At 36.2% G+C, this 13,784-nt stretch overlaps 1 protein-coding gene across 11 annotated transcripts in view; it reads left to right on the forward strand.

Moving 5' to 3' along the window:
- The window catches only part of CCDC102B (coiled-coil domain containing 102B), a 150,760-nt gene that overhangs the window by 58,645 nt on the left and 78,331 nt on the right, over nt 1–13,784 (forward strand). For 9 of the 11 annotated variants that reach the window (XR_009454112.1, XR_009454113.1, XR_009454115.1 and 6 more), the window contains exon 5: nt 10,608–10,817. The exons of the other annotated variants lie outside the window; for them this stretch is intronic. Coding sequence is in view for 5 of the 9 variants with exons in the window: in XM_059706345.1 (XP_059562328.1) it covers nt 10,608–10,817 (210 nt within the window). In the remaining 4 variants the exon portion in view is untranslated. The remainder of the gene's footprint in view (nt 1–10,607; nt 10,818–13,784) is intronic. 11 annotated transcript variants of the gene reach the window in all.

Raw genomic sequence — 13,784 nt, forward strand, 5'->3', positions numbered from 1 at the left:
ATTCATTTGTCAATGGACATTTGGCTTGTGTCCAAATCTTGGCTATTGTGAATAATGCTGCATGAACGTGAGGATGCAGACATGACTTAAAGATGCTGATTTTAGTTATTTTGGATATATACCTGAAGTGGGATTGCTGGATCACATGGCACTTCTATGTTTATTCTTGGGGACCTCTATAAACAGTTCTCCATATATATCGTGCCTTTATACCAATGCCTCATGTCTCGCTCATTATCAACCTCACTCACCAGAATGGTACTTTTTCTTTTTTAACCAAAGATGAACATACATTGACACATCCTAATCACCCAAAGTCCATCATTTACTTTAGGGTTCACTCTTGGTGCACTTTCTTTGGGTTTAGAGTCTAATCTTTAGACAAAAGTATAATGACATGTGTCCATTATTATGGAAATATACATAGCATTTTTACTGTCCTAAAAATCCTCTGTCCTCCGCCTGTTCATCCTTCCTTGAGCGCTACCCTCTGGCAACCACCGATCTTTTTATTGTCTCCATGGACTTGCTTTTCCAGAATCTTGTATAGTTGGAATCATGTCATATGTAACTTTTTAATATTGGCTTCTTTCACTTAGTAATGTACATTTGATTTTCCTCCATGTCCTCTAATGGCTGGACAGCCTCATTCTTTTTAGTGCTAAATACCATTCCATTGTCTGGATGGACCACTATGTACTTATCCTTTCACCTACTGAAGGATTTTTTGGTTGCTCCAAAGTTTTGTCAGTTATGGCTGACAAACAGCTGTTAGAAGGTCTTTGTGTGGTTTTCGGTCTCTTCATTATTACCCCTTGCTGAATTGATTATTTCATAGGCCACTGACTACCCTGTAGACAGCAGTGTTTGAATGAGGCGTGCTCAGCTTTGTGTCCAGGAGAGCAGCTCAACGCATGGGAACTTATGTGGGAGGGACTCAGTTTAGCTCCTCTCATGAGAAGGGGCTATGGGGGAGGTGGAGACTCAGAGCATGGGCGACAGTTCTCCAGGCCTGTGATGCTTCCTAATTACTATCAGTAGTCTTTGTGAGTGTTAAGAAATTAAGACAGGAGGCTTATTTAGCTGGTATTTTCATAAGGATCATATGGGAGGATTGAAGAGGCACAGATGACATACTAGAACAGTGAGTATCCTTTGAAATGCATTTTAGAATGTATAATTGTCACTGGAGGCAATTTCCCTTTGTAATATAGTTCTGAAGTCATTATGATCAAAATCAATAGAAGATATAATTCCATATTCACTTTAAGACATCTGATGTGTACAAAATGAGGTGCTGATGGAATCTGATGAGGGTTCTCACATGGGTAACCCAAGTATTATAAAAAAAAATAGAAAATAATCGTTTAATGTAGTTGTACGGAATTAGCATAATTCACTAGATTTATGTGAAATTAACAAACAAACAAACACGTATGTCCAGGTTTCTCTTTGTAGATTTTGACTTAATCGACGGGGAGTGCTTCTCCTAGAACTCAGTTTTTAGAGGCTCATTATTCTGATGTGCATCCTGAATGAGATCTGCTGCTCTGAAGCACCAGATCACAGAGCTGGAGGGGAAGAGGGACCATGGGGATCCCCATGTAATTTTATGTGTCAACTTGACTGGGCCACCCAAGGAGTGTGCATATACTTAGTCAAAACTTATTCTGGGTGCTGTGAGAATGTTTTTGGATGAGACTATTATTTGAATCGGTAGCCTGAGTAAAGCAGATTGCCCTTTCTAGGGTGGGTGGGTCTCATCTAACCAGTTGAAGACCTGAATAGAACAAAGTGCCTGACCGTTGCACAAGTAAGAGGAAATTCCTTCTGCATGACTGCCTTTGAGCTAGGACACCAGATTTTTCCTTCCTTTGGACTTGAATTGAAACGTCAGCTCTTTCTGGGTCTTAAGCCTGTTGGACTCAGACTGGAACTATACCAGAAACTCTTCTAGTTCTCAGGCCTTTTGACTTGGATTAGAACTTATATCACTGGCTCTCGTGGGTTTCCAGCTTACAGACTGCAGATCTTGGGAATGGTTAGCCTCTGTAATCACATGAGGCATTTCCTTATGATGAATATCTATCTATCTATCTATCTATCTATCTATCTATCTATCTATCTATCTATGATCTGATCTACATCTCCTCACTGCAAGTCCTGGCTTTTTTCTACTCAACAAATTTTTCTTCTTTGTTGGTTGTATTATTGGTACCAAAATAGCTATGTGTACTCATAGTTAGTAACATCAATTATGACATGAAATACATACCTTATTTGACTTGCTTTTCATATTGATTAGGAGAATGAGTTAAAAATAATTTTCTTATGTATTGTAGAAAAAAGATTGTGCTAAAAGAAAGGTACTTGATATTGGGTGATTTAGTTTTTGGAAGTAAACCACATCCAGTTACAGAGGAGAATAATCACGATTCCTCCTATGCAGAGGTGATCTGGGAAGCTGAAGAAATTTAAGGTCCAGTCCCGTCACACATGAGCCTCTTCCTAGACCTCGGCAGCAGTCCTAGCAAGATGAAAATATGGCCCTAACCGGTTTGGCTCAGTGGATAGAGCGTCGGCCTGCGGCATGAAAGGTCCCAGGTTCAATTCCGGTCAAGGGCATGTGCCTTAGTTGCGGGCACATCCCTAGTAGGGGGTGTGCAGGAGGCAGCTGGTTGATGTTTCTCTCTCATTGATGTTTCTAACTCTCTATTTCTCTCCCTTCCTCTCTGTAAAAATCAATATATATATATATATATATATATATATATATATATATTTTAATATATATCTATTTAAAAAAAGATGTAAATATGACCATATGTTTTGGTGTCATTTGCAAAAGTACGATAACTGAGACACACTTGTTTAAAGCTCTGTCTTCTTCCTTTCTGATATTCTCTCCAACACCCTGGTCCTCTTTTCTGTTGGACACAGAGTAGCTGTGGGAAAATTTGGAGTCTTGCCAAGTATACATGCAGTTGGTATACAGTGAAATATTTTTATGGATTTGTTTATTATGTATACCTCGTCAAAGTTCTTTCCTCTCAGAAATATATTTGATAATGTACCATACTTTTAAATAAAGTCACATGAAAGATAAATTTTTAGAAAATCTATATTTGTGGATTACAAACTTCAAAAAGTGAATATTCCAAAAACAGCAAAATGCCTGTGCGTTATGCTGTGGGTTTATTTATCCCAATTTCATTCAAAGAAAAAGACAAACTATTCTGGAAGACTAAACCCTATCTATAAAAATATTATAAATCAGTCATACTAGTCCAAAATCTGAGGAAAGTCTAATTTTTAGTTATTAAGTAGTTATTGCTATTAATTTACATATTATTTTTAGGATTTGTGATATTTTATGGTATTTGACAGCTTTCTAATATTTGTGAATTGTTGTTTTCTCATTTTCAATAAATATTTTCATTCTTAATTTGCTCTGTCCCCAAATTGTAGATAATTCAGGCTCTGTAAAACCCTGAATTTACTCCTAGTCCTCTGCCTTCCCTTCACTCGACCTCCGAAATTCCGCCAGGTGGCGCTGTTCTGCATAGCCCTGAAAGGTCCACACTGTTACAACATCACTCACTTAGTAGGAGGAATTGTTTGCTTTTTATCTCCTCCCCAGGGAGTAATGCCCTTGAGGTCAGAGACCCTTTGGGGGCTCCTCCAATGCTCCAAAGTATGACTTAGTGAGGAGGGGTCAATAGGTACTTGAGCATGGACTTAATGACGGTGGATAATGAATGTCTTAGGGCAAGGGAAGAAAAGTTGCTGGAAGATTAGACTTAACTTTGGCCTATTTTCTATTGTTCTCCCCACCCTGCCCCCCTCCCCCACAGATGGCTTTTGCTGATTCTAAGATATCACATTATTTACACAAAAAGGCACAAAAAGTTCCAAAGAAGAAAAGTGGTTTTGTCAGCTCTTTGGTTGTGGAAAAGATTTGCACAACTCAGGCTCCAGCCTCCAAAGATTTCAAAAACGCCATATGCTAGGGGAGAGCTGGGATGCAGTCTCAAACTCCAAGTCACCAAATCTGACAATTATGTAAGACGGAGTGTTTCCAAGAATAACTTGTTTACATAAAAAGTAAACAGCATCATATGCATGTAATTAAACAAATCATAGGTTTACCTATTATTTTAATATTAACATAGTGTTGGGGAGCTGTGAAATTCTCAAGTTTACTTGATTCACAATCTCACTGTTAAGTGACAAAATGCAGAGAGAAGTGAGTGACTAGGCTTTTGGGGTTTTACTGAAATAGGGGTACCAGTGACACAAATGAAAGGCAAAACCTCAATTGGGCTTTAGATTGGTTAAGAATACTCCTAACAGAAGTTCTTTGAGATTTAAAATTAAATTAGAAGGCATAATTGCTGTAGTTCTTTTGATTAGAATAGTCTTTGCTCTTTTACATATATTTAACACCTTTAATGAGATTTATTTCACATACTGTGCAATTAACCCATTTAAATAATACAATTCAGCGGTTTTTAATATACTCACAGTTGTGCAATCATCACCAATATCAATTTTAGAATATTTCATCACTCCCAAAAGAAAAACCCTGTATCCATTAGCAGTCACTTCTCCTGTCCCTCCCACCCCCACAGCTTTAGGTAATCTTAATCTAATTTAATACTATAGATTTGCCTATTCAGGACATTTCATATAAGTGGAAATTATGAGTGGTTTCTTTCAATTTATGTAGGTTTTTGAATAGGGTTTTTATCATCTGTCATTCTATCAGCTAGTCCTATCATTACTCAAATAAAGAACATAAATTTATGCAGATTTTTTTATGAAAACCTCACTTTGAAAAAAATAATAGGTGTAATTTTCTTTTTGCCACAAGAAAAAATATTAAGGTTGAGCTCTTTTATACATGCGTGAAGCAAGAGATAAACATTTTCAAATATTATTTTCCTTAAATGAATACTGTGGTTTTGACAGAAGTGCAGGCTACTATCTCATGTTTAATAGAGAAGGACTGAGTCAGAAAACAAAGAAAGACATTTAAATTTATGAGGATTTGGAGAAATGTAAGATCTTTCCTTATTACCAGTGCCTCCACTAATTTTTTTTGGTGAAATTAAATAATATACTTTAGCTCTGATAAAATATATTCCAATGTGATTTTTCTTAGTTTTATCCTATAGTAATTATGTGCAGCTTCAGGCAATATTTAATTAAAGATTAGACTATGCTAATCCTAAAAACTCTGTTTATCTTGAAGTAAAAATCAGAAACACGTTTCCTCGATGCCTTCAGGGTACCTCAGGCCTCCACTGTGATGCCCTTTGGGGTTTACCCTGTTCAGGGCACACACTCGTGTATCTGGGACTTTTTCTGGCCCTTTGGCCCATAAGGTCTGTCCAATTTCTTCACGATTCTGTTTACTGCTTTTCACAGGACAACAAGTGAATTTAGCAAGTTCATATTAATGTGCTATTTACATGTCACATCATCTCAACTATCACTCTCAATGCTTCCAATTAAAAACTACTAAAACTATTCCAGTCTAGTGGCATTCAATAAGGACTAAAATTTCTAATAAAGAGAAATATGCTGTTTTACCTTAGAGGCATTTGGTTTAGAAATTTCCTATTATCATCCTCAAAATATTTCCCTTGCAAAACATGTTTTCTTATGAACAGAGAGCAATCATATCTCTATTCTTAGGCCAAAATCCCAGGTTAATCATGTTGATAACATGACAGCAACGGTAAAGAAGAAACCTGTCCATTTAGATGGTAGAATTCTTAGGCTCAGTCTGCAATAGTGCCAGGCTCATAGTAGGTGGCCAATAAATGATACTTGATTGAATGGAAAAGGGGAAAGATAAAGTACATGTCAAATGGAAAAGGGCCTTCTATTTCAATCTTCTATGAGGTTGCGAGAAAAAGTAAAACTAAAATGTGAAGAGGGACAACTGTTTATATTCATTTAGAATATGATTTGGAGTGTTCTTTATTTGATTAATAGTCGACCTGCACACAAATCTGTGTGCCAGTAGCTCGCTGCCGCCCTCCTGTAGTTCTCCACCCGCTGCCCCGCCCTACTGTAGCTCCCCCTGCCCCCCTCCCCCTATATCCCCCCTAGCTTGCTGCCTTGCCCCCTCTTGTAGCTCTCCGCTGCCTGCTTGTAGCTTGATGCCCCACCCTCCTGCTGATCCGTGATCTAGTCGTTATGTGGTCAGTCGTTATGTAACGTCCATTTGCATAATACTTCTTTATTATATAGGATATTTTATATGTTCCAAGCTAATACTTATAAGATAAACCCAGTTTTCATACAGTGATTCTTTCAGGAGTTGTTAATTGGAGAAATTTAGTACCCTTTGAATTTCACATTGAATTCAGTTGCTTCTTTAACAGAGTAAGATGTTCTTTGGAATATTATTAAAAATTCATCTGTATTTTAAATATTTAAGCAATGGAAATTCTTTTAATTAGATAAGTTCTGTAAATTTATGAATTAGTAAAAATTTGCTCATATCTATGTTTAATCCTGGTAATCACAGGTAGCTATAGGAAAAGTATTTTTAGCAGTGATGGACCATATTCATTTTTATTTTATTTAAAAAGATATATTTGTATTGATTTCAGAGAGGAAGGGAGAGACAGATAGAAACATCAATGATGAGAGAGAATCATTGATTGGTTGCCTCCTGCACACCACCTACTGGGGATCGAGTCCACAACCCAGATACGTGCCCTGATCGGAATCAAACCCGGGACCCTTCAGCCCGCAGGTTGACACCCTTATCTACTGAGCCAAATCAACTAGGGCCATTTTTATTTTTCAGTATTGACCGATTCAAGTACAAAACAGTTGTTCTGGAATTAATCATCTTATAGCCTGAGGTTATATTTCTGTGACTTAGCAAGGATTCAAGTACCTTAGGAAAATTCTCTTTGTTCACATTTGAGTATTTGACTTTAGGCTTTCTCTGATCACCACAGCAGTAATCGCTTTACTGAAGAAATAAATAAGTGATAAATCGAGACAACTATTCTTCCAAATTACTTTATCAATGCATGAACGTATATCTTATAAAAAGTGGAGGATGTCATTTGGAGGTGAGCAAAGATAGAAGGAAGAAAACAGGCTAAAAGAGAAACGAAAAAGAAAAGTCATTTAAAGTATACATCCTTGACTTAAATATTAACAAATAGTGTGTAATATATCCATTAAAATATTGTCCCTGTTTTCTTTCAGACTGAGCATCAGTCAGTATTTACAGCTAATGTTTATACCTGTAGTATGAACACTTCCTGCAACTTTGTAGGTTCTATGTGCCTTACAAGCCCTTAATGTAATTGATTTCAGTTAATCAGCACATGAAGTCTAGAAGGGAAACATTGTTATACTTATTTTCCAGATGAGTAAGCAGTCTCAGAAAGTTTAAGGAACATGCTGAAGGCTACAGAACTAGTAGATGGCAGTGTTAGAATGAGAACTCACACCCTGATCACTTTGTGATGTGGCCTTCCACCATCAAAAATCAAGTAGCTCTTTTAAATATTTGATTTTCTATTGTTTTGAACTTAAGTATTTTGCATAGTTTTGGGAACACAATTCCCTATGCTAGAATACTAAGCAAAAAACATAAAAATCAAGCAAAAAGCTACATGATGCGGCTAAATAATGACACCCTACATGATGATAGGAATGCTTCATTTTTTCAATACATGAAAAGATATTTTAACCATGAATATCATTCCAACAATTTAAAAATCATCAAACATCCTTAAAAAGGCCATGATCATTTGCATTACAGGAGCAGGAAATTTGAAACTGAGCCTCTAAGGTAAGAATGTAAATACCAGGTATACTGGTTAATAATGCGGGGTTTTTTCAGTAGATGGAGTTACACATATGTTGATATATATGCAATTTGATATGTATGCTATTTTGTTATAATGACAAAAAGCTTCAAAACTTCATATGTCAAGTTTTCTGAAGGTGTTAACATCATAGATATTTTTATGCTTAAAAATGTCAAATTTCGTGCCAAAAAAGAGCATTTGTGGGAAGTTTTAATTCATTACTTTATTTTGAAGAAAAGTGCTGCTGAAAGTTATCGTCTACTTCGGGAAGCTTATGGTGAACATGCTCCATCTCAAGATACTTGTGAATGCTGGTTTAAACGCTTTAAAAGTGATGATTTCGATATGAAAGACAAAGAACGTCCAGGTCAACTTGAACCACGCTTTGATTGTAAAACGACCAGAATGGGCCAGAAGACACGGCAAAGTAATTTTGCTTCATGATGACGCACCATCACACACTTCAAAACCAGTTAAAGACACGTTAAAAGATCTTGCCTGGGAAGTATTAACCCATCGCCTTATTCACCAGATCTTGCTCCTTCAGATTACCACTTGTTCCAATAGATGGCACATACACTTTCTGAGCAGCATTTCAAAACATACGAAGAATGGTTTGCCTCAAAACAGGGAAAGTTCTATTGGGATGGTACCCACAAATTAACTAAAAGATGGGGGAAATGTGTAGCTGGTAATGGACATTACTTTGAATAAAGCACTTTTGATGTTTCTCTTGAAATTATCATGTTTTCTTTTATAACAAAATCCCCATTATTAACTGGTACACCTGGTAAACAATACAATTATTATCGCTCAGACATTGTCAATTCATGACCTGTAGACAGAAAAATAAAATGGAAATTGATAGGCATCAGAGTAGCCAATGTATTTCCTTGCTGTGACTTAGTGACCTTTCTAAGCAAGTCTCTGAACTGGTTTTATTCCCCTTAATAATCTCCTGACAGAAGCTAGCCATTTTCCTGACAGGTTTAAAGCCTTGTTTGTTTGGTACCAGTGACTTTTGTAAGGTTATGCTACGATCCTGAACACTGGTTGGTATTTTTCTTCATGCTTCTGGGTCTTAAAATTTCCCATTCTTGTTCTACTTTCTATCTTCTTCTGAGTCAAATCCTGGCCTCCACTAAGGTTTATTTAATCTCTGTCCTGTATATAATCCAAGGTTAGTAGAAACAATTGCCATTTGAAAAGCCTCCTTAATTTTGACCACCCCTGAAGAGAGAAGAAAGGAGATCCTTCTGTTTTATTTTGGGGCGGTGTGAGGTGGAGAACTGATGTAAACACGAGTTATTTATAAGAAACTCAAAGGAAATGTGCCTGGTTCTAGACCAGAGCCACTTAAAATTTTCCTTGTAAGTGTTTTTGAAGTCTGGTCATAAATAATTATTGGAAACACCAGTTTCAAATAATGCTCAAGACTGTACTTGACCTTTATCAAATCTTTTGGGAATTTCTTTCCTCTACCATAAATGTCTAATAATTTTTCAGTGAAAAGGTCAGGTGAATTGAAGATTCTCACGCAATCGATTCGTAAGCATTGACATTTGTTTTTGTATTTGGACAAATGTTCATGCTGGACTTTGACTCACTGAGATATTTGAGTAATCGATCCTTTCAGCTGCTGCACACCAGAGAAATATTCTTCCTCTTCCAGAAGAGAAGATGTAAGCCACAGATATAAAGCTGCACCTAAGCGCACCTCTGATGTTGCTGTCAAAACTCAAAACAATACATTTGTCAGGTATCATAAAAGTTTAACCTTACCGGCTGACTAAAAACATTCAAACATCTTGGAATCATAAGATATTTATAGCACACAGTGGAAAAGCATGTTTTACCTGGATGTTTAAACTGTCTCAGCCAGAGTGTAAATAAAATTCTGCAGGCATTGGGAATTTCAGTGAGACACTGGAAGAAGTGATGAGAAGAACCACGCCGACTTTCATCCAGTGGTTCCTGCTCATGTCTCATACATTGGCCATTGTTCTAATGTGTTGGCCACAAATCAGAGACAATGTCCTATCTTTGTAGAGTGTCTCCCTCAAGTTGGGAAACACAGATGTCGCTGAAATTTGAATTTTATATAATGTTAATGTATATTGTTCTTTTGATTTTTTTCAACTATTAAAAAAGGACACCATGGGCCAGATTTGACTCTCTGGCCACGGTTTGCCAACATCTACTCCCTGGAATCAAATTGGCCATTGACTCATGTGAAGTTGACTATATTTTATACTACTTGAGTTACAGCATCTATAAATTTTATTGCATTCTTTTGTCTTTAATTGAAGTGACTAGCGCAGTGCCTGAAAATGGAAAGGTATAGTAAATAAATGAACGAATGAGTGAATGATTACATGAACTATATCCATCCAATTGAATTTTCCCAAGAAATGATGTGTGTCTTCTCAACTGATACATGTTCATCACTTGAGTGGAGACCATTGGCAAAATATCATCAGTTTTTGACTTACCATGTTTATTTGACAAATATGGTTTGTGGGTACAGAGATAGTCAAAGGAACCAAGAGGAAAGATATTCTTATCTAGGGCATGGACAGGTCTCAGGACATTTGTGTTGTTCTCAACTTTTTAGACAAATAAAATTTTCTTTCAAAAAATGGTGGAAATGACATATCCATGAACCTTTCTTGGTGGAGACTGTTTGCTGGCCCTTGAGCAACTACATATGCTACATGCCACTTCTTTGTTTTTGTTTTTGTTTTTTTCTGTGTTTAGCTAGAAAGATTGCAGGTGGAAAATACAGTGGAATGGGACGAGAGGGAAATATTTGAAACTGAAAAACAAGGACTGGATAGAGAAAATAGAAGGCTAAAGGTCCAGGTGAAAGAAATGGATGAACTCCTCAAGAGGAAAGATAGATTAAGTGCAAACTCCCAAGACCCTGATTTCAAGACATCACAAATTGAACTGCAGGAGACAAACAAGGTACGGTGCTCCTGGGAGACGGGTGTTCTCACTCACTGTGTGTGCCTCTGAGGTCTAGGTGGAAGCCACCTTAATTTTTACACACCTCCAATCGGAATATTTCCTTTTGTGCAATCTGATGGCTTTCTCTTTTTCTTATTGTGATTTAAAATAATGTTGTTCATGCTTGTGACAAATTTCCTATGAGAATGTCAGAATATGACAAATCTGAGAGTTTCAGGCTTTTCTGTAAGAAACAAAAAAGTGAAAGCAGGGATGGATCTTTGCAAATTTGGTTTCCTATTATAGCTTCTTGTCAGTGTTTGCTAAACAATTGATCGTATTTTCAATAAGCATATTTCTCCATGAGTTTGAGTAACTATGCAATAAGCATTCCTCAGTAGCTATGGTTAAGTACTGTGTCTGAGTAAATATTTAGATTTAGCTAAAGCTCACTCTTCTCTGCTTCCTTTTTAGTTAGCCTGAGGAAATTATTTTTGTGTCAATTAAATGTCATGGTGCAAATTGTTTTTATAGGTTATGACATAAATGTTAAAACTAGATTAAATCCAAAATTTGACTTCAGGATATAGGTTGTTTTGGAATTGTTTTATCCTAAAGCTAATAGACATAGTCACTGCCATGATGAGATTTTTTAATAAGTAGTTTTTAAATTTTTAAAAAATATTCTCTTGCAGTTGCAGATTATGTGTTTTAGTGTCAATTTGCTGAAAAACACATACAGTGTTTTTATTTCTTCTCTTAAAGCATCTATAGCATCTTAATGCACAATTATATTTTTTTACTCAATGCCTTTAATAGCAAGTTGAAAACGTATCTGATAAGTTCATGCTTTTGAGTTATATAAGTTTTTTATACTCTTATGAGCTCAAAAAGCTACATTTCCTATCACTTTTCCTTATTCTTTGTTATTCTAGGAATTTATTGCAAATGCAAATTAAATTGCATTAGTGTTTCATGACTTGGCAATGCAAATATCTAAAGTTAAATGTTATAGTAAGTGATCCTAATTTTCTCTTATGTGGATTCATAAACCATTCATAGTGTTTTGTTTGATTCTGGCATATATATATGTGTGTATATATATATATATATATATTCATATATATATATATGAGATAATATATAGATACATTTTTGCAGATTTCTACTTGTGGAAGCACAGAGTTATTTCAGTTATGGAACAAGTTTTAATCACCAAAATAATTGTTTCCCTTTGACTCACTTGAACAGAACAAACATTTATTTATATTACTAGAGGCTGGGTGCATGAATTCATGCATGTGTGGGGTTCGGCTGGCTTGCCCCAATCAGGCTGATTGGGCTGGGCTGGGTGGAGTGGCGAGGGGGAGACACGGGAGGTTGGTGGGCCGGCCCCAACCCCTGATCGAACTCCCGTCAAACTCCTGGTCGAAGGGACAATTTGCATATTACCCTTTTATATATAGGATACTCTGTGTCAGTCACAGCTCTAGATGCTGGTGATGGGAAGGCTAGCAAACCATTCTCCCTGCCCAACGTGTGTACAGGAAGTTATATTGTAAATATCTGTACAGGAAGATATACTTGTAAATAATATCAATAGTGCATTGTGATTGCTAAGTATAAAGTGGAGTGGAAACACCAATGAAGTGATTTATTCTATTTCATTTTGATGCCTTTCTTATTATATCAAAATGTTATAACAATAATGTATGTCCATTAGGGACCTGTCTGAAGCTGGCTTACATGCCAATTGGCCTATTCCATCCAGAGGGTCCACTGAGTTCAGACCTGGGACCCATCTAGTTCTTCAGCCTAGAACTAGACAGAACTTGAACATGGAAGATTCTGAAAGGTCTGACAGGACCAGGGGTGTGCTCATCAAATACAGATTATTCCTTAAGTGTATGTCTTTTTGAAGGCAGAGAGGGGGTATTAGTGATTTTTACCCTCTTCATTAAGAATTCAGACTCATTCCTTGAACAAAAATAATTATGAATAATTACTAATGTATCAAAGCTGCATATAGAACATGCCAGTCCAGAGAATAGTGGAGATGTTATAACAAAGCCATATTGTAATTCCAACATTATTTCAATAAAAACTCATCTCTATGTACATGAAATACTATTGTATAGGAGCAACATGTATACACAGAACTACTATATTTCTTTATGCATATAAGTACTATTTATTATGATTAAGACAGTGGAAATAGGTGCTGACATGTACGAGACACCACCATAAGCACCACTTATCATTAGTCTCTAAGAGACGTAAGGTATCTTACCACTTAATATTTACATCTAATCACATTTGACAAGTAATTGTGGCAGACACAAATCTACATAGAAATATACAAATCATAGAAATCCCCATATCAACACACTTTGTTAATTTCTTGAATTTTGAGAATCTCATTGTTCAGTGGAAGTTTTATAAATCCTTATACAGGAGGGGAAGACTTTCACATATTGTTGCTTTTTTTTTTTGGCTTTTGTGTAATAGGGAATACATTTTAAAGCAAATGCCTTTCAATTTTAAATCACACTGTGAATTGAAAGACAAAGATTCCCTTTTCCAAGTGAAAAGTTATTGGAAAATATGTCGGTATTCTATGGGGTAAAGCCCTGTGAACTAGTCAACGTGTCTCTCATGAAATGCTCTGGAAACTTGTTTTCTTAAATCATTCTGGCAACTGAATCCATTCATTCAGGTCACATACTGGGTCATTTTCAGAAAGTTATTGTGACAGAATGGTAACTGATACATCTTGGGAAGATGATGAATTAATGTGAAAGTGGAAAGGCCACCAAAGTCAGTTCTTAATGAATTTGCTTTACTGTCAGGCAATGACATTATATTGAATTTCTAACTAGTACTATATGAAGAATGCCTTATTCATACTTCTTATTAAATTTGTCCTATTCACTTGTTGTTTATTAGTTCATAATACATTTAATGAAAAAACTGTTTCAGTTTGTT

Source organism: Myotis daubentonii, chromosome 8 (assembly GCF_963259705.1).
Source record: "Myotis daubentonii chromosome 8, mMyoDau2.1, whole genome shotgun sequence".
Lineage (NCBI taxonomy): Eukaryota > Metazoa > Chordata > Mammalia > Chiroptera > Vespertilionidae > Myotis > Myotis daubentonii.